We start from the raw sequence: 22,357 nt of genomic DNA on the forward strand, positions 1-22,357 counted from the left end.
TATACATACAATGGAATATTACTCAGCCATAAAAAAGGAATGAAATTCTGACACTTGCTACAACCTAGAGGAACCTTGAAGACATTATGCTACGTGAAATGAGCCAGACACAAAAGGACAAATACTGTAGGATTCTGGGGCCGGCCCCGTGGCTTAGCGGTTAAGTGCGCACGCTCCACTGCTGGAACCCGGGTTCGGATCCCAGGTGCACACCGACGCACCGCTTCTCGAGCCATGCTGAGGCCACGTCCCACATACAGCACCTAGAAGGATGTGCAGCTATGACATACATCTATCTACTGGGGCTTTGGGGAAAAAAAGGAGGAGGATTGGCAATAGATGTTAGCTCAGAGCTGGTCTTCCTCAGCAAAAAGAGGAGGATTAGCATGGATGTTAGCTCAGGGCTGATCTTCCTCAAAAATAAATAAATAAATAAATAAATAAATAAATAAATAAATAAATAAATAAATAAATAAAACAAAAAAAAATACTGTATGATTCCACTTATATGAAATATCTAGGGCCGGCTCCGTGGCTTAGCGGTTAAGTGCGCGCGCTCTGATGCTGGCGGCCCGGGTTCGGATCCCGGGCGCGCCCCGAGGCACCACTTCTCCGTCCAACGTGAGGCCGAGTCCCACATACAGCAACTAGAAGGATGTGAACCTATGACATACAACTATCTACTGGGGCTTTGGGGGGAAAAACTGAATAAATAAAATCTTTAAAAAAAAAAAAAAAAAAAAAAAAGAAATATCTAGAAGAGGCAAATTCGAGGACAGAAAGTAGATTAAAGATGACCAGGGTCTGAGGGGAGGGGGAAATGGGTAGTTATTGCTTAATGGGTACAGAGTTTCCCTATGAGGTGAATCCCCTTTATGAGGGCTCATCCCTCATGACCTCAGCGCCTCCCAGAGGCCCCGCCCCCTCCTAGTACCATCACCTTGGAGGTTAGGTTTCAATATATGATCTTTGGGGGGGGTCACAAACATTCAGTCTATAGCAATCACCATGACCATCACCATCATCACCGTAACTATCACCATCACTTTCATCACCAACATCATCATCATTACTATCCCCATCATCAACATCCTCATCATTTTCTTCATCATCATCATCATCATGGCTGTCTCGACTTGAATTTCTTCAAAAGCAGACTCTGAGACAAGATCTCAAGTGCAGGTAGTTTATTGAGGAGGTGATGAGGAGTGTGAAATCAGAAAGGGAAGAAATCTAATAAAGGGTATGTCCATGAGTAGATTACTGTTGGGGACAAATAGGTTTAATCCCACAGGGACCACCTGAGAACCCAAGAGGAATATGCCTCAGAATTGTCTCCTGACGGGATGGAGAAGGTGAGGCATTTGTTTACCCACTCCCATCCTCCATGGGCTGAAGGCTGCCCCAGGGACGTGGTCTTATTTATAGATTGTTGCAGAGCAAGTCTCCAACAAAGTAGCTTTAAACAGATTTATATTCTCTCTCACGGTTCTGTGGATGGAGTGCTGGGCAGTTCTCACTCAGAGCCCCTCATTCGGTTGCCGTCAGATGTTGGCTGGGGCTGCACTCACGTGAAGGCTCGACTGGGCTGGATGTCCTGGGCGGCCGGCTCACGGGGCTGGCGGTTGATTCTGCCTGTCAAGTGGGAACACAGCCGGGATTGTCAACCAGAGCGCCTACACGTGGGCTCTCCACATGGTTTAGACAAAATGAGCAATGAAACGGGTACAGTCGAGAGTCAGATCGCCTGGGTTCTCATCTCCCCACCCACTCAGCCCCCAACACACACACTCATTGCTCTGCAAGTGACTATTTAACCTCTCCGAGGCCCAATATTAATATTAATGCCTTTTGTATCACCCCTGCTTGGATGCTCACACAAGGATTCTCTGTTTCAGGTTTGAGGACAATGTCCAGGTCCTCCCATCTCCACCCCCTGTGGTGGCCAAAGCTGGGACATGACCACCTGTGGCAGATTAGATGACACTTCAGAAGTCTTCACTCCATCCACCTCATCTCCTTGGAAGGACTGTACTTCCTGCCCCTTTATACTGGGCGTGGCCATGCGACTTGCTTGGCCAATAGGAGGACGGCACACAGAACCCTTGAAATGTACCCGTGCCGCTGAGCTCACACCTCACCGTCACCATTAGAAGAATGTTCCTGGGCCGGCCCCATGGCTTAGCGGTTAAGTGCGTGCGCTCTGCTGCTGGTGGCCCGGGTTCAGATCCCAGGCGCGCACCGATGCACCGCTTCTCTGGCCATGCTGAGGCCGCGTCCTACATACAGCAACTAGAAGGATATGCAACTATGACATACAACTATCTACTGGGACTTTGGGGGAAAAAAATAAATAAATAAAAATTATGAAAAAAAAAAAAAAAAGAATGTTCCTGAGATAGCCCACTGGTCCCAAGCATTGGTGGCACCTGCCGAGGCCAGCCAAGATCAGCCCACCCACAAACACCTGAGGGAGCCCAATTCCGATCAGCAAGCCACCCAGCCACACCCAGCTCCAATCAATCAAGCCCCGATGACCTCAGACATATGGGAGAACCCAGCCAAGATCAGCAGGGACGGGGGCCGGCCCCGTGGCAGAGCGGTCAAGTGCTCGCACTCTGCTGCTGGTGGCCTGGGTTTGGATCCCAGGCACGCGCTGATGCACCGCTTGTCAAGCCATGCTGTGGTGGCGTCCCATATAAAGTGGAGGAAGATGGGCATGGATGTTAGCCCAGGGCCAGTCTTCCTCAGCAAAAAAAGAGGAGGGATTGGCATGGATGTTAGCACAGGGCTGATCTCCCTCACAAAAAAAAAAGATCAGCAGGGTCATCCAGCTGCAGCCAGCTGAGCCTCGGCCCCAGATGCATATGCTAAATAAATGTCCATATGTGTGCATCACACACAGATTTTGGTTGTTTGTTACCCAAGGATGGTTAACTGATACATTACCGGCAGTATATCCACAGACTCATCATCATTACACAGTTGCAATATGACTATGTGACCGCCAGATTATTTTTATTTTATTTATGATCCATGGACCACAGAGCAAGATGGTGCTAGAAAAATAGCAAGAAATTGTACCCAGAAATAGATATTAAATGCAGGTGACCTGGAAGGCTAAAGACGGTTTTGCAACTACATAAGTTTCAGGGCGATGTGGTTAGCGGGTTAACAGGCCTGAAAAGCTTGTGCTCATGACTTGGGTGGACTTCACCCAGATTTTTCCAGAGCCTAGACGACTTGAGATATTGCGACAGATCAAATGCAGAAGTAGCTATGAGAATCCAGTTGTCTTCTATAGAGCCAAACATTAAATATCCTCAAAAATGTAAAATAATGCCACTCTTCTCACTAAATTTTCTATTTTGGAAACTATAGCATTTCTCATTTAAAATGTTATTTATGTTAAAATTCAATGAGTTTCTGAATGTCCATTAACAGATGAATGGATAAACAAAATGTGATATCTGTATAGAATGGAATATTATTCAGCCTTGAAAAGGAAGGAAATTCTGCCACTTGCTACAACATATGAAACCGAGCACAAACAGGTTAAAAAATCTTCCCTGGGCTAGAAAAAGAACAAAAACTCGGAGATAAGCTTTGCTAACTGCAGCTGTGCATACTCAGCATAATCGATTGTTGTGTAAAACTAACCAGGTCTTTCTGTCCCTCCTTAGTACATGAGTGAGCTGTCTTTCCTGGGAAAGCAAGGTCTAGACGTCAAGATTCAGCCTCACAAGGCCAAAGCCAGGCTGAAAATAAAAACTAACCGGAAAAGTCCAGACAGTCAAGGGAAAAGAAATTCAGTCTTCAAGGTGAAAGGCAGGCTGATGGGAAGGAGCCAACCAGCACGGCCACATGCTCCCCCTCCCCTACCTAAACCCCCAGCACATGCTCCCCCCCATCTAAAACCCCAGCACACGCTCCCCTCCCCCATCTAAAACCCCAGCACATGCTCCCCTCCCCTACCTAAAACCCCAGCAATGCTTCCCTCCCCTACCTAAACCCCAGCACATGCTCCCCCTCCCCTACTTTAAACCCCAGCAATGCTCCCTCCCTACCTAAACCCCAGCACACGCCCCCTCCCTACCTAAAACCCCAGCAATGCTTCCCCCTACCTAAACCCCAGCACACGCTCCTCCCCTACCTAAACCCCAGCACACGCTCCTCCCTACCTAAACCCCAGCACATCTTCCTCCTCCCTACCTAAACCCCAGCACACGCTCCTCCCTACCTAAACCCCAGCACATCTTCCTCCTCCCCTACCTAAACCCCAGCACACGCTCCCCTCCCTACTTTAAACCCCAGCAATGCTCCCCCTCCCCTACCTAAACCCCAGCACACGCTCTCCCTCCACTACCTAAACCCCAGCACACGCCCCCCTCCCCTACCTAAACCCCCATCAATGCTCCCCCTCCCCCATCTAAAACCCCAGATAAAAACCGCTTCCTTTTTCCCTTCAAGGAGGTGGATCCGAGTTCTAACTAACTCCTATCTCCTCGTGTGGCTGCCTTTCAATAATAGTAAACCTCTTCCCTTGCCAGAAGCCTGGTGTTTCAGTTTTTTCTTTATTGGTCCTACTATGTGGCAGGTAAAAGAACCTGTGTTTGGGTTCAGTAACACATGGATGAACATTGAAAACATTATGCTAAGTGAAATGAGACAGATGCAAAACGACAAATATTGTATGATTCCACTGACACAAGGTACGTAGACTAGGCAAATTCATAGAGACAGAAAATAGAATAGAGGTTACCTGAGGTTGGGAGGGCAAGGGAACGGGGAATTAGTGTTTAATGAGGACAGAGTTTCAGTTTGGAAAGATGAAAAGGTCTGGAGAGGAATGGTAGTGATGGTTGCACAACAATGCGAATTTACTTAATGCCACTGAATTGTATGTTTAAAAATGGTTAAAATGGTAAATTTCATGTAATGTGTATTTTACCACAATAAAATAATTTCAAAAAATGCAATGGATTTATAATGGTTATTTTTAAATGAATTAATAGTTTTTTTTTTTAACTCAGTCTTAATTTAATACTTAAATATCAATAGATACAACCCACATACAGAAAAACTATTTGGGGTCCTCAACAATTTTTAAGAGTGTGAAAAAAATCCTGAGATCAACAAGTTTGAGAACCGCTGCTCTATGCACAGTCGCGGTGAGCCTGAGCTAGCTGCTGCTGGTGCCTCTCTGCAAAGATCTGCAAATTCCCGACAATTAAACGGCAAAAAAGTAGAGTTTAAGTTTCTTCTGGCCAAAGTAGAGAGGCGACCTCTAGTGGAAGTCTAGGGTATTGCCTGGCAGCGCAAAATTTCTCTGCTGAGTAATTTTGTAGGGTCCGCTGAAATTCTAAAACCGAGGCAGAGATGGTCGCTTGAAATGAAGTACAGACATGATCAAAGACACGCTCACACTTACACACACTCTCTCACACAGACCCACATACGAACACACACAGAAATACTGTCACACCCCACAAAGAGACACAGCCTCACACATGGACACACACTCATCCAGTCATATACACACAGTCACACTTTCACAGACACAGACACACACAACACTAAAAATATATTACCAACAAAGAAAACTTAGTAAATGAACGTCATTCTCTATTTTTAAAAAAGAATTGGAATGGAAAATGACCTTCTTCCCAAAGCCATTAAATAAATGTTGGACAAATAATTAAGATGGATCTAGGTTTGGCAGCGTGCCCAACTAGAGGTCCACAATCCCTTAGCTGAAGCCCTTGGGGACAGCCGCGTTTCAGAACTCAGAACTGTTCCAATTTTAGAGAGATAAATCTGAGCGAATGCCATATATTATGTAACACTCCCGGGGGCCTGGAGCAGTCCCCTCCCCATCAGACAGGTTAATATATTTGCAGTAAAATGTGTGAAAATTCACACCAAAGGAAATAAATAAAGAGTGTAAATAACTCGTATTAGTTGATTTGCCAGCATGTGAGACTGGGCCAAAATTATCCCGCATAAGAAATACTTTTTGGTCGTCAGAGCTTTCTGGAATTCGGAATTGCAGCTAAAGGATACGGGATTCTACCAGCAGGCCCCTCACGTGTGCATCTACATATATCCCTGCTCTGATGGTAAATCTTCGATTCCGGGGTGGGCCTGCGGGAGGCCGGCAGGATCCAGGAGGACGGCGACTCTTCAGCGCCCCCTCCTGGCAGTCCCAGCCCTTGCAGATCGGCTGCGGAGTTGGGACGTCGACTGGCTTTGGCCAGATCCAGCGATGGGTCCTGATTGGTCTAAAACTTCAGAGGAATCCCGCCTTCACTTGCCAGTGAGTGGTTCAAGCCTTAACCAGCCAGCGCCTGACACCCCCGGGCACAGGCATTGGTTCCCGGGTTGTCATGTGACCTAGGTTGATCCAATCAGATTGCAGAACAGCTCTGGCTCACCAGTAGGGGCCCGACCCCCCATCTTGCAGGGATGCGAATGAGCCTCTGTGGGCACCTGGCCAAGCCCCTTGGGGATGAGGCCAGCCCTGTGCACAGAAAGAACTAGAGATAGTTTAGGTCCCCGTGGTGGCCATGGAAGGGTGCTGCTCAGATCCCCCTTCAAGAAACCCTGAGGCTGAGAGCATAGCTGGCTGACAGCCCCATCAGGTTGGTGTCATGGCCATACCTCCCAGGGGCTGCTCCCAACGACAGAACACAGTGGGCATTAGTGCCAGCCCACTGCCCCCCGACCCAGGGCTCCTCTGATTGGCCACCTTTGCTCAAGGACCCCCATAAATACCCCCCACCCCCGACTTTCCAGAACTGTGGCACAGCCCGAGTCTCCTCTGACCCAGTCCCTCCTTCCCCGTCTCCTGTCACAGCTCTCAGACCGATGGACCGTGTTGATGGTTGCATGACATTGTGAATGTACTTAATGCTCTGAATTGTACACTCTAAAATGGTTAAAATGGTAACTTTCATGCTATGTGTATTTTACACACACACAGATTTTGACCACCCATTTATCCCTTCCTCACCAGCCCTGGTCTAGCCACCATCATCCCTCACCTGAACCATGGCAGCGGCCCCCTCACTGGGCTCCCAGCTTCCAGCCTCGCCCCCTACAGTTCATTCCCCATGCGGCAGAGTCCTGTTCACACCTAGGTCGGCTCACGTCCCTCCTCAGCTCAGAAGCCTCGCATGGCTCCACGTCACTCCAAGTAAAAGCCAAAATCCTCACTGTGGCCCATGAGGCTCTGCACAACCTGCCCCCATTCTCTCTCACCTCACCTCCTCTTGCTCTCCCCCTCACTCACTCTGCTCCAGCCACATGTGCCTCTTTGCTGTTCCTTGGATGAGCCAAGCACCTCCTGCCTCAGGGCCTTTGCACTTGCTGTTCCTGCTTCCTGGAGTACTCTTCCCCCAGATCTGCACGCCCTCCCCTCACTTCTCTCTGTTTCTACTGGGTAACCAGCAACTTCATCACTCCATACCACTTTTACCCTCATTATTTTTCTCCATTGTGCTTATCATCACCTGACATAACATATATCTGAGTTATTCATCCTATTTCTTATCTGTCTCCCCAGTATTACGTCAGCTCCATTGAGAGCAGGAATTTTTGCCTCTTTTATTCACTGCTGTGTCCCCAGTGCTTAAAATAAGGCCTGACACATAGCAAATGACCAAAAAATATTTGTTAATGAAAGATTAAAAGATAGTGACCAAGAGAGAGACTGAGAGAAAAAGGAAGAGAGACAAAGAAGGGAAAGGAGATAGGGGAGTAGGGGAGGCTGACCTAGGGGAGAAGTGGGGAAGGTGGGGGGACAGGAGAGCAAGTGGGGGTGTCAGGGCAAGATGAGGGGAGAGAAGTGGGGAGGGGAGATGAAAGAGAGTGAGCTGGGGCAGAGAACAGAGCTGAGAGTGACTCAGAGCAGACTGAGGAACAGAGACAACAGGGAGAGACGCAAAGACACTCAAAGACTGAGAGACAAGCACAGACAGAAAGAAAAGAGGGGGAGATGAGGGGGTGGAGGGAGACACAGAGACCAGAAGAGAAATCGAGAGGTCAGGACAACCGGGGCTGGGAGAGGAGAGATGGGCGCCAGTGGGGACAGAGATGGGATCCCTCCCTCCATCTCACGACGCACTGGTGTCCAGGTCTCCGGGCTGACCTGACATCTATCCCTTGGTATCCAAGCTGTGGTTTTTCAAGCCCTGAAGGACAGAGGGAGGTGAAGAGAAAGAATATGTGATGCTGTTCTAAGGGCTTTAGGTCACTAGCTTATTGACTCCTCAGAGAAATTCCGAGATGAGTACTATTATCTTCATTTTATAGGACCAGAGAGGTTGAGTAACCAGCCCGAAGTCACACAGCTAGTGAGAGAGAGGGCTGGGATTTGAATCTGGGCATCCTGGCCCCTAAGTCAGCGCCCCTAACCACCACCTGTGCTATCCGTGAAGGGGCGCTGGCTTCCTGAGGTCCCCTCCAGTCTGGGGTCACCCTCTGCGAAGTGGTGCTGGAGGGGTAGAGAGGAAGAGGGGAGATGAGCAGAGTGACTGACATTCCCAGCCCAGTCCATACCCACACATGTCCCAGTCTGAGGGAGAGGGCTCAGCGTCTCTCTCCTGGGAAAGTCTCCCGTTCAAGGGAGGAGGCCGAACAGGAAAACCGCTTCCTGCATGTAGGGTCCGGTGGCCCGTGTAGAGCCAGGCCTCAGTCTCCCGGGCGGGAAAACGGACTCAACTGTCTCTAACTCTTTCAGCAGGACCTGAGTTCCTCCGCCTTTCTTTACCAGCAGCACTGCAGACCAGAGAGGTTGGATTAATCTTCAAAGGCAGCACAGAGACTTGATAACTTCCGCTGTGATGTCCAGCGAGGCAGACAAGCCCCACCACCAGCTCTGCCCACCTGACATCGCAGGGTGACAGCCTCTGTCCCCGAAACGGTAATTATACAAATCACCATTCCCAGAAGCCCACTTCTTGCCCCAAATCATCCCATCTCTCCTCTTGTCTCCTGCGCGGTAACAGGAGGATGAACCCTGCTTCGCTCCAGAGGCTCTGCCCCAAGCATGCACAAAACCGTGAAGTTTTTCATGCTGTCTGACCTTCAACTGCCCTGTTGCACATAAGTCTCTTCTCCCAAAACCACAGGATGGCGATGGAAGAAGGAAAGGGCCCCCCTAGGGAACCGAAGAACCCACACAGCCCACCCAGGGCAAGAAAGACAAAAATCCGACGCCCGGACTTCCCCTCACACACTTGAGATGGTGGGGCCCCTGTGCAGACAACACGACAGACGCAGCACGAGGCAGCTGGGGCTGGAGTTTATTGCAGGTGCACAGATGGATGCAGAGACTCGGGGAGGAGGAGGGCGGGCTGTGGCTCTGCGCTCACAATCCTAGGAGAGGCGGTCAGGAGGCCGAGCGGGGACGAGGTCTGCCAGATGGCTGAGGACCCGGCCTGCCGGCGGAGCAGCTGCGAAGGGCGAGGCCCCGCCGGCTCCCCGTCGCCCCCATTCTTCAGGCTGACGGCCCCGGAGACGCCAGGCGGGGTCACGCAGAGGGCCGGCGGTGCAGCTCGGGGTGGAAGGCAGGGCTACCCGGGCCCTCGCCCCGCCGCGGCCTCCGGCGTCTCTCCGGGCGTCGGGCGGCGGCCGGGGTCGCTGCGGCGGCGGCGGCGGCTGCGCGGCAGCTCGAGCTGGGGTCGCGGGCCGCCGGGGGCGCCCAGGAGGCAGGAGGCCGACGCGGCGGCGGGCGCCGGGGCGGGCGGCGCGCCCGGGCGGGCGGCGCACGGAGGGAAGGGCGCGCTGGGCGGCGGGCCGGCGGGGGCGGCGGGGGGCCGCGTGGGGACCCAGATGAGGCCGTAGTAGACGGCGAGCAGCACGGCGGCCAGCGAGACGCAGAGGAAGTAGGCGCAGACCGGGGCCAGGCGCAGCCAGCGGCCCCGAGGGCCCTCGCTCAGCCCGGCGCCACCCGGGCTCTCGCCGCCGCCGCCCACGCAGCTCGTGCCCCGCATCCCCGCAGCCCGCTCGGCCCCGCGCCGCCGCCCGCAAGGCCCGCCCCCGCGCTGGGCACGCCCCTCCCGAGGCCCCGCCCCCTCGGAGCACCGCCTCCGCGTTCTAGATCCGCCTCGTCAAGCCCCGCCCCCGCCGGCATAGCCTCGCCCCATGTGCACGGCCACGCCCCCAGGGCGGGTCTCCTCCGCGCTCTAGGTCCGCCTCCGCCTCAGCCTCCGGCCAACCATAATCAAGCTACAGCTTAACAACAGCGTCTGGCCCCGCCCCCATCTGGCTCCGGCCCCGCCCCAGGGTTGCAATATTTGGCTTTTTCTCAAACGCAGGTCTCGCCCCAACCGAGTCCCGCCAGGCTTCGGTGTTATACCCACGCCCCTGAAATGCGAGCCCGCCCCAGCGCTGAGCTCCGCGCTCCTCTTTTTCTGGTCTTCTCCCTGCGCCCTAACCCCGTCCCTTTCAGGACTCACATTTCTCCCAGGCATCTGGCCCCGCCCCCTTGCTAGGCTCAGGCCTCGCAAGTCCCGCCCCATTTCTAACTTGCCTTTCTTCGAATCAGACTCTACGCCAGCGTGCGATCCCCCGCTATCCTCTGCCCCCGGCCTCACCTCTCTCTAGTCAAAGCTCCACCCCTTTTCCCCTCCTCACCCCACAGGTTCCAGCACCGCATTCTAGCCACGCCCTCCGCCCGCGGCTGCGCCCCACATCTGCGTTAGGAACTCGCATCTAAACCGGCTCTGGTGGCCTCTCCCCCATCCTAACCCCCCAGTTCTAACCCCGCCCATCAGACTTCTGGCTCCGCCCCGGCGGCATGACCACGCCCCTCACGGGACCTGCCTCCTCCTCACTTGCGTCCTGAGGTCCAAACTCACGCCCCGAAGTTCCAGCGCCGCCGCACACCCCACTCACGCCCCTTCCCCAGCTCCTCCCCCATCACCCGCAATTTCTCCCTCTCCCTAGAGCCATGGGGGTCCAGAGTGGGCTCCGGGGAGGAGAGCACAGCCTGGAGAGCCAGACGAGCCCCCTCCCCACCAAGGCGGGGAAGCTTCAGTCCCCTCCCGGCAGCGTCTTCAGGAATTCGGAGAGGCCTGCGGGAGGGGGGAGGGAAGACGTCTCGGGCGGGTGGAGGAAGGAAGACCCCTTCCCCCCGCCTCTTCCGCCGCGGGAAAGCCCGCCAACACAGCAGCCCGGCCTGCCCCCGCAGAAGCACAGACGACGGGTAGCGGAAGCACTGCGTTTAACAGACGCGGGCCGATGGCCAAGTAACGCAAGTCCTTCGGAAGCCACCGGCTGCCTGCCCCAGGTGTAGGCTCCTGGAGGCGGGAAACCGGCCCAGGGACTGGCCCCGAGCCCCCCCGTGGCCTGCAGAGGTGGGTAACTCGGGGGCGTCTAAGCCATCCCGGTGCCACGGCGCCCCCCATTAGCGAGACTGGACTATTGCTCTGGCCCCACCCGGGTCGCTGTCCCCGGCTCCGCCCCCCTTACGTTTAACCCTCTCCTGGCTGGAGCGTGGCAGAAGCAGAGGACAGAGGAGTGAGGCGGCGGGAGGTTAGTGCAGAGCGCGGAGGCCGCGGGCGGCGGGCGCGGTCAGCGGGCGGCCCCCGGTGGCGGGGCGGCCGCCACCACCTTGCAGAAACGCACCCTCTGGAAGTCGGTGATCTCCGCCGTCTCCTGGCCCTCGGGGCCCGCCTCTGGGGAGAGAAGGGGCGGTCAGCCGCGGGGAACAGCCCCGCTCCCACCCGGCCCCGGGACACCCCTGTCTGGCCCCGCCCCTCATCCCTATCCAGCCTGGCTGCAGCCCACCCCGCGCTGAGTGGTTTGGGGGCCTCAGACTGCTTTCCTCCCCGCCGTGGACCCACGGAGCAGCATGCACCCCAACAGCCCTGTTTACAGTCGAGGACGTAATCTGGGATAGCGAGGTCACGGTCACTTAGCCAGCACGTGGCCCAAAGACAAAGGGCCAGGGCACCCCGGCCTCACCCACCACCGCACACTGTCCTCCCCAGCCCCACCCCCACCTCACGGGTCCTAAAGCAAACCTCCATCATGCCCTCCCTTGCCCACCGCAGTTCTAACCACACCTTCCCTGGCTCTGCCCCCAAATCCTAACCCCACAGTCCTGGGGCGAGGTCCCTCGTTCACAGCCTGGCTCCCACCAGTGGAGGCGGATTGTCGGGGTTAGTCCGTCGGGCCCAACATGCTAATCAGGGCCGCATTTCTATTCTTATTTACCCATTCCGTTACACCCCAAAACTCTAATCCCGCCCCTAGCTAAGTCCATTACTCTGCCCCCCGACTCTGAACTTTTAAATTTTTCATCCAGCCCTTAGCCCCTCCCCTGAGCCTAGCCCCACCCCCTTACTTTTAGATTCCTTTCCACGACCCCTGAAGCCCGCCTCTAAATCCAGTCCTGGCTCCGCCTCCTCACCCCCAGCCGGGGCACATACTCAATTCCTAATCACTTGCCCGGCCAAGTCCTCACCCTAGCCCCACGCCCTTGACCTTGGCTCCATTCCCGCGCTCCCCCAGCGTTCTAACCTCACCCCAGCTCCACTCTACCCCGCATGCCCACGGTGGAGCCCCAGCTCCACTCCATCCCACTCCCCCCATGCCGTCCGCCCCTCAGCCCCAGAGGAAGAGGAAGAGGAAGGAAGCAGGCCACCTCCAGCAGCCTGTCCACTCCCCCACCTGGAGCTGCCTCAGACCCCTCCTCTTCCGCTTTCTGGCTTCCTGGGAGGCTGGGCCCACTCTCCAGGGAGGCGGCGGCTGGCTGGTCACCTCCTGGGGAAGGGGAGGCCCAGTCAAGCCCCTCCCCCTGAAACAGCCCCCACCCCAAGACAGCAAGCCCTGGGGGGGGGGTGGTCAAGGACACACTTGGGGGATGTCATTTGAGGATGCGAACTCTTTATTGGGGAGGGGGCTCTGAGTGGCCGAGAGCAGGAGCAGGATCTGGGGGTGGGCGTTCCTGAGACGGGCATGGACAGTACACAGAGGGCAGGACTGTCCTCCCTAGCCACCAGGGCGGTGGGGCACACGGGGTCCCGGGGCCCAGCCCCCAAGAGTCCCCCTGCCCGTGCACCCCTCGAGCACACCCAAAAGCAGCCAGCTTCATGCATTTCCAAAAGGCCAGGCCTCACCCGGAGAGAGGGCATCAGCCGGGTGGGCGGTCCGGGGAGAATTCAGCTCCATCTCTTCACCCCAGTCAGACACAGGCTGGTGGCCTCCAGGGGGCGAGAAGGGGCTAGAAGGCGTGGCAGGGGCCGGGGGAAGCGGCAGGGGCTGCTCCGGTATGGAGGGCTCTGTGTCGGCCTGCTCACTGGTGGGGCTCCTGGTGGGCTCAGCCTCTTGGGGTTGGTGGTCTCCGGCTGGTTCTTGCTCATCAGCCTCTTCTTCCTCCTCAATCTCCTCCTCGTCATCACTCACGTCTTCCCACTCCTCGTCCTCCCCCTCGTCCTCCTCCCCCTCATTCTCCTCCCCCTCGTCCTCAGGAGGCCGGTGGGCAGGGGCTGGGGTCTCTGGCGGCTATGGGGAACACAAGGCAGGTCGGGGAGAGGGTGTGCACCGAGCACCCCGACGCCCCATGCTGGGAGATGACGGCCCGCCTTACCTGCATGGGCGTCTCCTCGGGGGGCGTGGGCTGTGGGGCCTCGGGGGCTGGGGACACTGCCTCTTTCGTCTCCCAGCGGTCATCGTGGTCACTGGAGGGGACAGAGGAAGGAGGTGAGGCCCAGGTGGACAGGAGGAAGGGGCCTCCCACCTCCAGCTCTCCCCCGAGGAGAGCTGCAAAATTCAACTTCGGGAGACAAGGGCTACGGGGTTTCCAGATGAGGATCCCGCATGCTGGGGCACTAGGAGGACATAGTGGCTGTGTCCCCAGGTGTCAGGGACAGAGAGATGGATGGGGGCCAGGTGGCAGAAGAGGAGACGGGTGGGAGGCGAGGAGGGGACAGATGAGGGTAAAGCAGAGAGCCAGGCCCCATCCCCCAAAACCAAGAGCCTGACCCACAGAGAGAAGTGCCTGAGAGACGCACGGGACAGACAGACGGACCCATGCATTCACCAGCAGGGAATGACCAGGGATAGAGCCACACGCCCCGCTGGGAGCGCACATGCCAGGGGAAGGGGCGCCCCCACCTGTAGGCACGGGGGGCTGCCTTGGCTGGGGGTCGGCTGCTCCTCTTCCTCCTGCGGCTCACCTCAGCTTTGTGCTGGGAGAGGAACTCCCGGAAAGTGGGGGGCTTGGGGGGCCGGGCCCAGGCCTGGTCATCTGCAACAATACCCAGGAGGAGTTGGGGGGGGCACGGCCACACCACCCCCCACCCCTGACCCAGCCAGCCGCCTCGCCCACCCAAGGACGCCCACTCACCGTAGCGGTGGGAGGGGTCCAGGGCAGCAGCTGGGCCATCCTTGAACCTGGGGAAAGAGAAAGGGGTGAGGAGGCAGCTGGGAGCAACAGGGTGGGAAGAGATCAGGGGAGAGACATGGGCCAGGTGAGAAATAAGACCACAGGGGCCGCCCCATGGCTTAGCGGTTAAGTGCGCGCACTCCGCTGCTGGCGGCCCAGGTTCGGATCCCGGGCGCGCACTGACGCACCGCTTGTCCGGCCATGCTGAGGCCGCGTCCCACATACAGCAACTAGAAGGATGTGCAACTATGACATACAACTATCTACTGGGGCTTTGGGGGAAAAATAAATAAATAAATAAAAATTAAAAAAGAAAGAAGATCACAGAAGGAGAGATGGGCAACCAGAGGGGGGTCCCTGTTTAGAAGGGGGCGGGATTAAGTGATGGCCAAGAGGCAAATGGGACATGGTAGCAACCAATACAGAAAGACAAGATTCAGGACTGGACCCTCCACAACAAACATCTGGGAAGTACACGATCCCCAGGGATGAAAATAGCAATAAGACGTGTCCACATATGGAGGTATGTGGGGAAGCCATTCCAGTTTAAATCTGATTTGGCCTAAAACTTGTTTTTCCAGAACAGCCTGACTTATGAGCCACGGAGCATGCATTCTACATGTGCTTCAAACATTTTGCCAGAGCAAAGGATGCACTCTTTAAAGACAGGGATGAATGTCTCCCGATCTCTGACACCAATATCAGCACTTCTTTGAAGACAAGTTTTTCTTCCCACAGAACCAAAGTCAAGTTGACCTGCTGTGTATGTGCTAAACCAAGGAAAAACATCTCCCTGTGACTTTGGCGGGAAAAAATTGTATTCCTGTCAGGCTTGATGCACGTTCTTTGATCCGAAACGGTATATAATCATGCTGTAAACTACACTTCTCCAGAGTGCTTTCTTCCCTGTGCAAGAGAGCGCTTCTGGGCTAGTCCTCAAATTAGGCTCAATAAATATCACTGTATCTTTTTTATCTATAGATTGGTTATTGATGATTTGTGTCAACACCAGCTTCCTGTCTGGTCTCATTTCCTGTCTCTCTTTCTCACCTTCCCAGCTAAGCGGTAGTCTCCTAATACACTGAGCTCCTGCCTCAGGGCCTTTGCACCTGCTGTTCCTGGAATATTCTTCCCCAGATGTTTTAGTGGCCTGCTCCCTCACCTCCTTCAGGCCTCAGCTCAGAGGCCTTCCTAAACCCCATCTAAAATAATCATATATTATTACTGTGTTATTTAAGTCTAAAACAACAGCCTCATCCCTCTCCATACTCTGCTTCATTATTCTTCACAATCCGACATTACATCTCTTCATTGTCCCTCTTTCCCACTAGACTCGAAGTTCCATAAAGGCAGAAGCATTTTGTTCACTGCTGATTGTTCCCCATCGCCTAGAACCTTCCATGACACATAGGAGGGACTCAATAAATATTTGCTGACAAAATCAGCACACACATGCATTAATGAGACTTACTGCAGGCCGCTTTGGGGACACAAGAGAAAAACGATTACTTTCTCATTCTCAACCCTGAGAACATCTCCCCAAAAGCCCAGCTGTCTACACCTTAGAAAGATCAGCTATAATATCTGTGCAAGATTTTCTCACGCTTGCCCAAACTCAGCTCACAATCCGAAAATAAACACTCGACCACCAGACACACAGACAAGATCCTCTTTCTTTAGCCAGCAACAACGATAAAAGGTATAGGTGTGAAAAATTCCAACACAGCAAAGGAGGGAAGATGGTGAAAAAACCCACAGTTGCCCATCTTAAGACTGCGGTTTGTCAGCATCTCTGGTATGGAAATTGGCCCTCCTGTCAATGACGCAATGATGCCTTCGCTTTTATGTTTGACTCACTGGCTGTTTCCTGAGACCCGAAAGGGGACAGAGTCAGAGTTGAGAGGAACAATGCCACCAGGATAAGGTATTTGGGTTGGCAGGGGACAGGCTAGAGGGACCAAGTGAGGATGCAGAGGTCTGATCGCTGTTAGCAATTCTTCATGCCCTCCCTGCACCACAATTTACATCCGCGCCCTTTGCCATGCAGCACTACACAGTACCATCCGCTAGAGTAGACAGAGCTTCAGTTCCCACCCAGTGAGGCTGGGTCTGTGGGCTAACAGAACGGGAAAGTGTGTGCTCTCTCCCTCTGGCACATCTCCCGAGGCCACGACCAGTGATTCCCCAGGGAGCTGCTCCCCTTGGCCTGCACCCCGGAATGAGCCCACGTGGCACAGAACTGAGTTCAACCTGCATCGAGCAGCCACGCCCAGCTGGACCCACAGCTTCAAGTCCAGCCTGGATGAGCTGAACCCAGCTGACCCGGGAACACATGAGAAAGAAACGCTTTTACGCACCACCGAGGTCCGGAGGTGGTTACGCAGCATTACCATAGCGACTGCTGACGGCTACACAGGGTGAGAAACCAGAGAGTCGAAGCAGCTAAAAGCCGGGGCCAAGGCTGGAGGAGACTCACATCCCGTCCGTCTTCTCGGCATCCCACTCCCGCCTCCACTGGCCGGTGGGCTTGCGGTGTCGCTGCAGCCGCTCCTGGTCGATCTTCTCCCTCTCCTGCTTCCAGCGCAGGTACTCCGAGCGCTCTCGGCCCGTCATGGAGAGCGTCATGTCCCCAGCGCTGCCCAGGCCGGCCCGGCGGCCCTGTCCCCCCAGCGGACAGGCAGTCAGGCCCAGTTCCACAACCCACCCCTCCCCAGCCCGTCCCCCATGCCCTCTCAGCTCAGAGGAAGAGCGACCTGCTCAAGGTCACACAAGGAGGGGTGACAGGGCAGAGATGAGACTGGGTCTGCTCAAAGGGCACCTCCTCCGAGAAGCCATCCCGGATTTGTCTCTCATAAGCAGCACCCACTGAACGGATGCTGCTGATGGGAGAGGCTGGCTGCAGGACGGGACGGGGCCCAGGGCGCACCCACCTGCCGCTCCTGCTCGAGGCCGCAGCGCACCCGCTCGAAGTCGGGGCCCCCCCAGTTGCGCCCGTGCCGGCGGCTGCCTTCCCGCCGGTCCCGCTCCGGCTCCTCCAGGGGCCCGCTGCGCCGCCGGGGGTCGTCCAGGAAGTTGCGCACGGGGTTGGGCTCCAGCACGCCTTCCTGCGGGGCAAGGAGGGGGCGTTGGCGGGCTCCCCAGGGCCCAGGCGGCTCTGCCCCGCGGTGGGGACACCAGAGGCACTGACCCGCTGGTTGCGTTCATACTCCGCGATCTTCTCCATCTCTTCGTTCATCTTCTCAATGTTCTGCCTGCGTCGCTCCTCCCACTCCTGGGGGGACAGAGACACGGGCATCAGGAAGAACCACTCAACCGAGGGTCTGTCACCATCTGTGCAGAAGAGGCAGCACGGCCGGCCTGAGACTCTCTCCTGAGACAGGCCTGCTCTCAAGGCTGCCCTTGGCCGGCATCTGGGGATCTGGCTCTCCGCGTGTTCCCAGGCAACAGTTAAAGGATACGGGGGGCTCACCACACCCCGATGTTCATGCAACCAATACGGTGTATGCTGATCGCCCGCCTTCCCTCTGGGGTCTAGAAGTGCGTATGTACTAGGCAGAGGGGACCTAAATGACCAGCCCCCAGTAAAAACCCTGAGCACTGGGTATCTAATGAGTCCCTCGTAGACAACCCTTCACATGTTAGCAAGATTCACTGCCGGAGGAACTCAGTGCAGCCTGTGCAACTCCACTGGGCGAAGAAGTTCCTCCAGACTTCAGCCCAGGCACCAAGTCCCTTTGCTAAATTTGCGTTGCATTCTTTCACTGTAACAAATCTTACCCGTGATTCTTTCTAGTAAAACATGAACTGGGGCGAGGAGCTGGGGGCCCCAGCACACCATGGTTGCCACAGTAATAATGACGGTAATAACTTGGCAGATGGCTAGGTGACCCCCGCCACAATCCGTTCTCCCTCCTTCCACGGTAACAGAATTTCAGACGAGCTCACAGCCAAGTCGCTGGAGACGACGTTTCCATTCCCAGGGCTCAGCACACAAGACAGAAATAAATTTCCACTTGACTTAAAACATGGTATTTTGGGGTCTTTTTTGTCACAGCACCTTAATGAATGCAAATAATACAACAAACATCTGAAAGTAACACTGAGTGCCGACTCTGAGAACTTCAACGCCTGATGTCACAGAATGCTCATAATACCCTTTAAATCTGATTATTAGTCCGGTTTAAGAGTGAGAACCCCGAAGCTCCCAGAGGGACAGTGAGCTGCCCAAGGGCAGGGAACAAATAGAACTAGGTTGACCCCAAGGCCATGGTGGGCTCTAACCACTATGCTGGACGGCCTCCCACCCTGCTGGCCTGCATGGCGGGCCGGTGGGAGCCGTTACACCAGGAACAGCACTGCTCCCCAAAAATATATCCAGGAAGTGAGACTGACAGAGAGCGAGCGAGCATACGCACTGGACAGAACCCGTCAGAGATAGAGAGACAGCGCCAGAAAGAGAGGAGAAAGAGATGGACGAGGAAGGGAGGGGGCAAGCACGCAGCAGACAGAGAGCGAGCAAAGGGGAGACGGAGAAAGAGACCTGGAGAGAACACAGCACTGGTCAGGAGGAGGAGGGAGGAGAGAGAGGAAGAGCCAGCTGGAAGGGCCGGAAAGGAGACAGAGACACAGAAAGATGGGCGAACAGGAAACGGTCCATTTGAGAGTAGGAACGGAGAAACAGGACAACGGAGAGCCACAGCCAGAGGACGCTAGCCCCCCACCCCCCGGCTCCTACCTTGGATTTTCGGTCGGCAACTGAGGCATCTCCAGCTCCGGAGAGATGAGGGGAGCCCCTGCCCCGGCCCCTCCAGCCGCGGCCCCCAGCTCCTCCTCGAGGCTGCTCCCCCGCACTGTCCTCCCAGCTGCGGGATGCCCGGCCCACGCCTGCCCGGCCTCCCTGCTGGTGGGGGGTCCGGCCTCCCTTGCTGGGCCCTGAGGGCCGAGGGGTCCCAGGAGACCTCCGGGAGGGACCCAGGTTCTTCTCCTGGAAGGGGGGAGGGAGGAGATGTAGTCACTGGGGCAGGGAGACTGGGACGCCCCAGCCCAGCGGGCAGCTGCCGGGATGGAGGCCACCTATAGATCTGGGGCGGCTGGCAGGGCTCTGAGGCCTCAGGTCTCAACTCTCCCGCCACCCGGTCCCCCACCCCGTGTGGAGCTCACCACCTCAACCGCCACATTCTCCTTCTCCACCGAGCGGCCCTTCCGGGGCGCTGTCACCGCTACGCCCTCGAGTTCAGCCTTCTTACGGTCCTCCTCAATCTCCTAGGAGCAAACAACAGAGACAGGCGAGTGTCAGGGGTCCCTTGTGCCGGCTGGAGTCCCACAGCCCCCTGAATTCTCCCAAGTCTGCCCCCAGCCCAGGCCCCCCCGATGAGCTCTTGACAAGAAAGCTGGCCACCTCAGCATCTTCCCCCAAAATGCTGGCCCCCGGCTCAGCACCGTCCTGTGGTACCCATCTCTGAGTGAGGGCCAAAGGCTTCCCCACAGCCTGTGGGGCCCTACAGGGTCTGGCGTCATTACCACCCTGATCTCATCTCCCACCCTCTCCTCCTCGCTCACTCTGGCCTCCTCACTGTTCCTAGAACACACCAGGCTCAGACCTGCCTCAGGGCCTTTGCACCTGCTGTTCCCTCTGCCGGGAACACTCTTCCCCAGGGATCCTTCAGTCCCTCACCTCCCTCAGGGGTGTCCTTGAACATATCCCCTTCTCAGGGAGACCCTCCCTGACGAGCTTATAGAAACCAGCTCCCTTGCCATTCTCTTGTCCCTCCCCCTGCTCCCTAAACGCCGTTATGTGTATTTTGCTTATCGTCTGCCAACCCCTGCAACAGAATCTGCCCAAGGATGTGGACGGCTGTCTGCTCTGTTCACTGAGGTATACCCTGAGCCCAGAACGCTGCCTGGCACACAACACAAACTCGATATGCTTTTTTTTTTTTAATGAATGAATGCATGAAGAATGAATAAATGAAACCCACTCCTCATCCCCTCTCAGGGACCGCCCCGCCACCTACTCTGTGACCTGTGACAGGGACCTGGGCCTTGTCCTGGATCTCCCTCCTCCTCTCCACCCCTGCACATCAGTCACTGAGCCCCTCCCAACAGCCCTGTCCCAGGCCTGGCACCTCCTCTCCCCCCAAGGTCCCTGCCCTAGCTTCCTCCTCCGTCTCTGGTCTCCAGGATCGCCTCCTGCCATCCACCACCACACAGCAGCCAGAGGAGTCCTCCTAAAACGCTGTTTTGACTTGGGCCCACTCCTGCTTCAAGCTCTCCATGGCTCCCCAGTGCCCTCAAGAAAAAGTCCAAACTCTTAGCCCGGCCCCTGCTGCCCTCTCCAGGTCAGCATCCCCCAACGACCCTCCTGTTTTAAGCTCCAAGTCTTCGCACAAACTGTTCCCTCTGCTTGAAACACGTTCCGCTCTCTTTTTCAACTGGCTAATGTCTACTCACCCTTCAGGTCTCAGAATGGATCCCCTCCTCCAGGAAGCCCTCCCTAACATCCCCCAAGCTGGGTGAAGAGCCCCCTCTGGGCTCCCACAGAGCCCTGAACTCCCCCACCCCAGCCTTGCCCTCTCTAGGTCATCACTGACTGAAGACAGATCTGTGCCCCCACTGGACTGTGAACCCCAGGAGGGCAGGCCCAGGGCCGGCTCGGTCACAGCTGCTTCCCCAGCACCACTCAGCACAGGGCCTGCTACAGCGAAGACCCTGATGAAGATTTGTGAATGAATGAATGAATGAACGATGGAATGAAGGAAGGCAGGCAACGCTAAGGCCTTCAGCTTTTATCCTGAGAGTGATGGGGAGCCATGAAAAGGTTTGAAGGAAGGGAGAGGTGAGGGAAACTCACTGCGGGGAGGAGAGGGGATGGGGTCTCCCAGGGCGGGGCTAGGGCACCTGGTAGCGCCGGATGAGGGCCTCATTCTTCCGCCGAAGAGCCTCGATCCTCTTGTCCAGCTCGGCATCCTTCTCCTCCTTTGACTTCAGATCCAGCGTGGCTGACTGAGAGGGGCAGGCAGTGGAAAGAGGGTAGGAAAACCCTACAGCCGCCCCAGTGCCATTCACTCCAGAGTCTGAGTCTGGCCCCGGGGTCGCCTCCTCCCAAGCCCCCTGCCCCACAGCTCAGATGCCAGAGACTCCACCTTCCATCTCACCATTCTGCTGGCTGGGTGGGGCCAGGGACCCCACAAACCTCCCCTGCAGAATCTGGACACAGCACTGGGGGCTCCTGAGGGCAGAGGAAAGAGAAGGACTAAGGCCAATGCCTCCCTAATCTGCTTCCTCATCTCCCACACTGGCGGCCACACACACACAGTTGCACTCCAAGAGAATCCTAGCCCGCCCCCGCCCCCGCCTCTTTCTGAAGTGCTAGTCCCGCCCCTTACCTGGAAAAATTTAGACTCCGCCCCCTCGGGAACGTTTTGGACCCACCCACTTCCCCAAGTAAACACTAGAGTCACACCCACCTTGGGAAAGTTCTGGTCCTGCCCCCCTCCACCCCGCTTAGGGAAAAGTCCAACAGTGCTCCCTTCTAGTCCCGCCTCCACACTGTGCTGAGAGTTTTCACCCGGGGCCTCTCTCTCAAGAGAGCTTTAGATACAGCCGCTCCCTCAACCTGTCCCAGAAAATTCTAGGCCCACCTCCCTGTGCCCATTCTGGTGTCACTCACATCCCGTGCACAGTCTAGACCCGACTCTTTCCCAGGAAAGTTTCAGAAACGTCCTACAACCCCACACTCGAAAAAAGTTCCAACCCCAGTCCTGTTGGCTGCCCCACGCCCAGAGAACATGCTAAGCCCAGGCCTCCCTCGGGGGTTTCCGAGCCCCCGCCCCAGCATCCCGAGAAAAGTGTCGCTGCCGCCCCGCACCCCTGCAAAGATTCCGAAAACAGGCCCGGTACGCACCGGTCGATTCTCCAGTGAATACTCAACCCGCCCGGCGTGGACAAAACTTCCCGGCCTGC

At 56.1% G+C, this 22,357-nt stretch overlaps 2 protein-coding genes across 2 annotated transcripts; both read right to left on the minus strand.

Moving 5' to 3' along the window:
• Positions 1-1,138: 1,138 nt before the first annotated feature.
• Positions 1,139-22,317, minus strand: CCDC9 (coiled-coil domain containing 9). The gene is made up of 15 exons (XM_014795268.2): positions 22,299-22,317; positions 21,550-21,623; positions 21,293-21,397; positions 19,556-19,657; positions 19,131-19,379; positions 17,583-17,666; positions 17,326-17,499; positions 16,872-17,053; positions 14,357-14,403; positions 14,125-14,257; positions 13,598-13,688; positions 13,128-13,512; positions 12,679-12,771; positions 11,632-11,681; positions 1,139-1,635 (listed from the first exon to the last, which is right to left on the minus strand). Exons 2-15 carry the CDS (start codon positions 21,550-21,552, stop codon positions 1,531-1,533), a joined length of 1,803 nt encoding a protein of 600 aa, XP_014650754.2. The 5' UTR covers positions 21,553-21,623; positions 22,299-22,317; the 3' UTR covers positions 1,139-1,530.
• INAFM1 (InaF motif containing 1) lies at positions 7,581-11,578 on the minus strand. The gene has a single exon (XM_087421462.1). It carries the CDS (start codon positions 9,993-9,995, stop codon positions 9,576-9,578), a length of 420 nt encoding a protein of 139 aa, XP_087277588.1. The 5' UTR covers positions 9,996-11,578; the 3' UTR covers positions 7,581-9,575.
• Positions 22,318-22,357: the final 40 nt, after the last annotated feature.

The sequence above is a fragment of the Ceratotherium simum genome, chromosome 33 (genome assembly GCF_057802395.1).
Source record: "Ceratotherium simum simum isolate JZ-2026a chromosome 33, ASM5780239v1, whole genome shotgun sequence".
Classification (NCBI taxonomy): domain Eukaryota; kingdom Metazoa; phylum Chordata; class Mammalia; order Perissodactyla; family Rhinocerotidae; genus Ceratotherium; species Ceratotherium simum.

Bases quoted from the DNA above. Each gene is read 5' to 3' on its own strand.
- INAFM1 (XM_087421462.1), bottom strand. From the start codon at position 9,995: ATGCGGGGCACGAGCTGCGTGGGCGGCGGCGGCGAGAGCCCGGGTGGC.
- CCDC9 (XM_014795268.2), bottom strand. The intron at 14,404-16,871 runs GTGAGTCTCCTC...CTCTTTCCCCAG, and splicing joins GCCGAGAAGACGGACGGGAT to GTTCAAGGATGGCCCAGCTG. The intron at 13,513-13,597 runs GTAAGGCGGGCC...TGTTCCCCATAG, and splicing joins CCGAGGAGACGCCCATGCAG to CCGCCAGAGACCCCAGCCCC.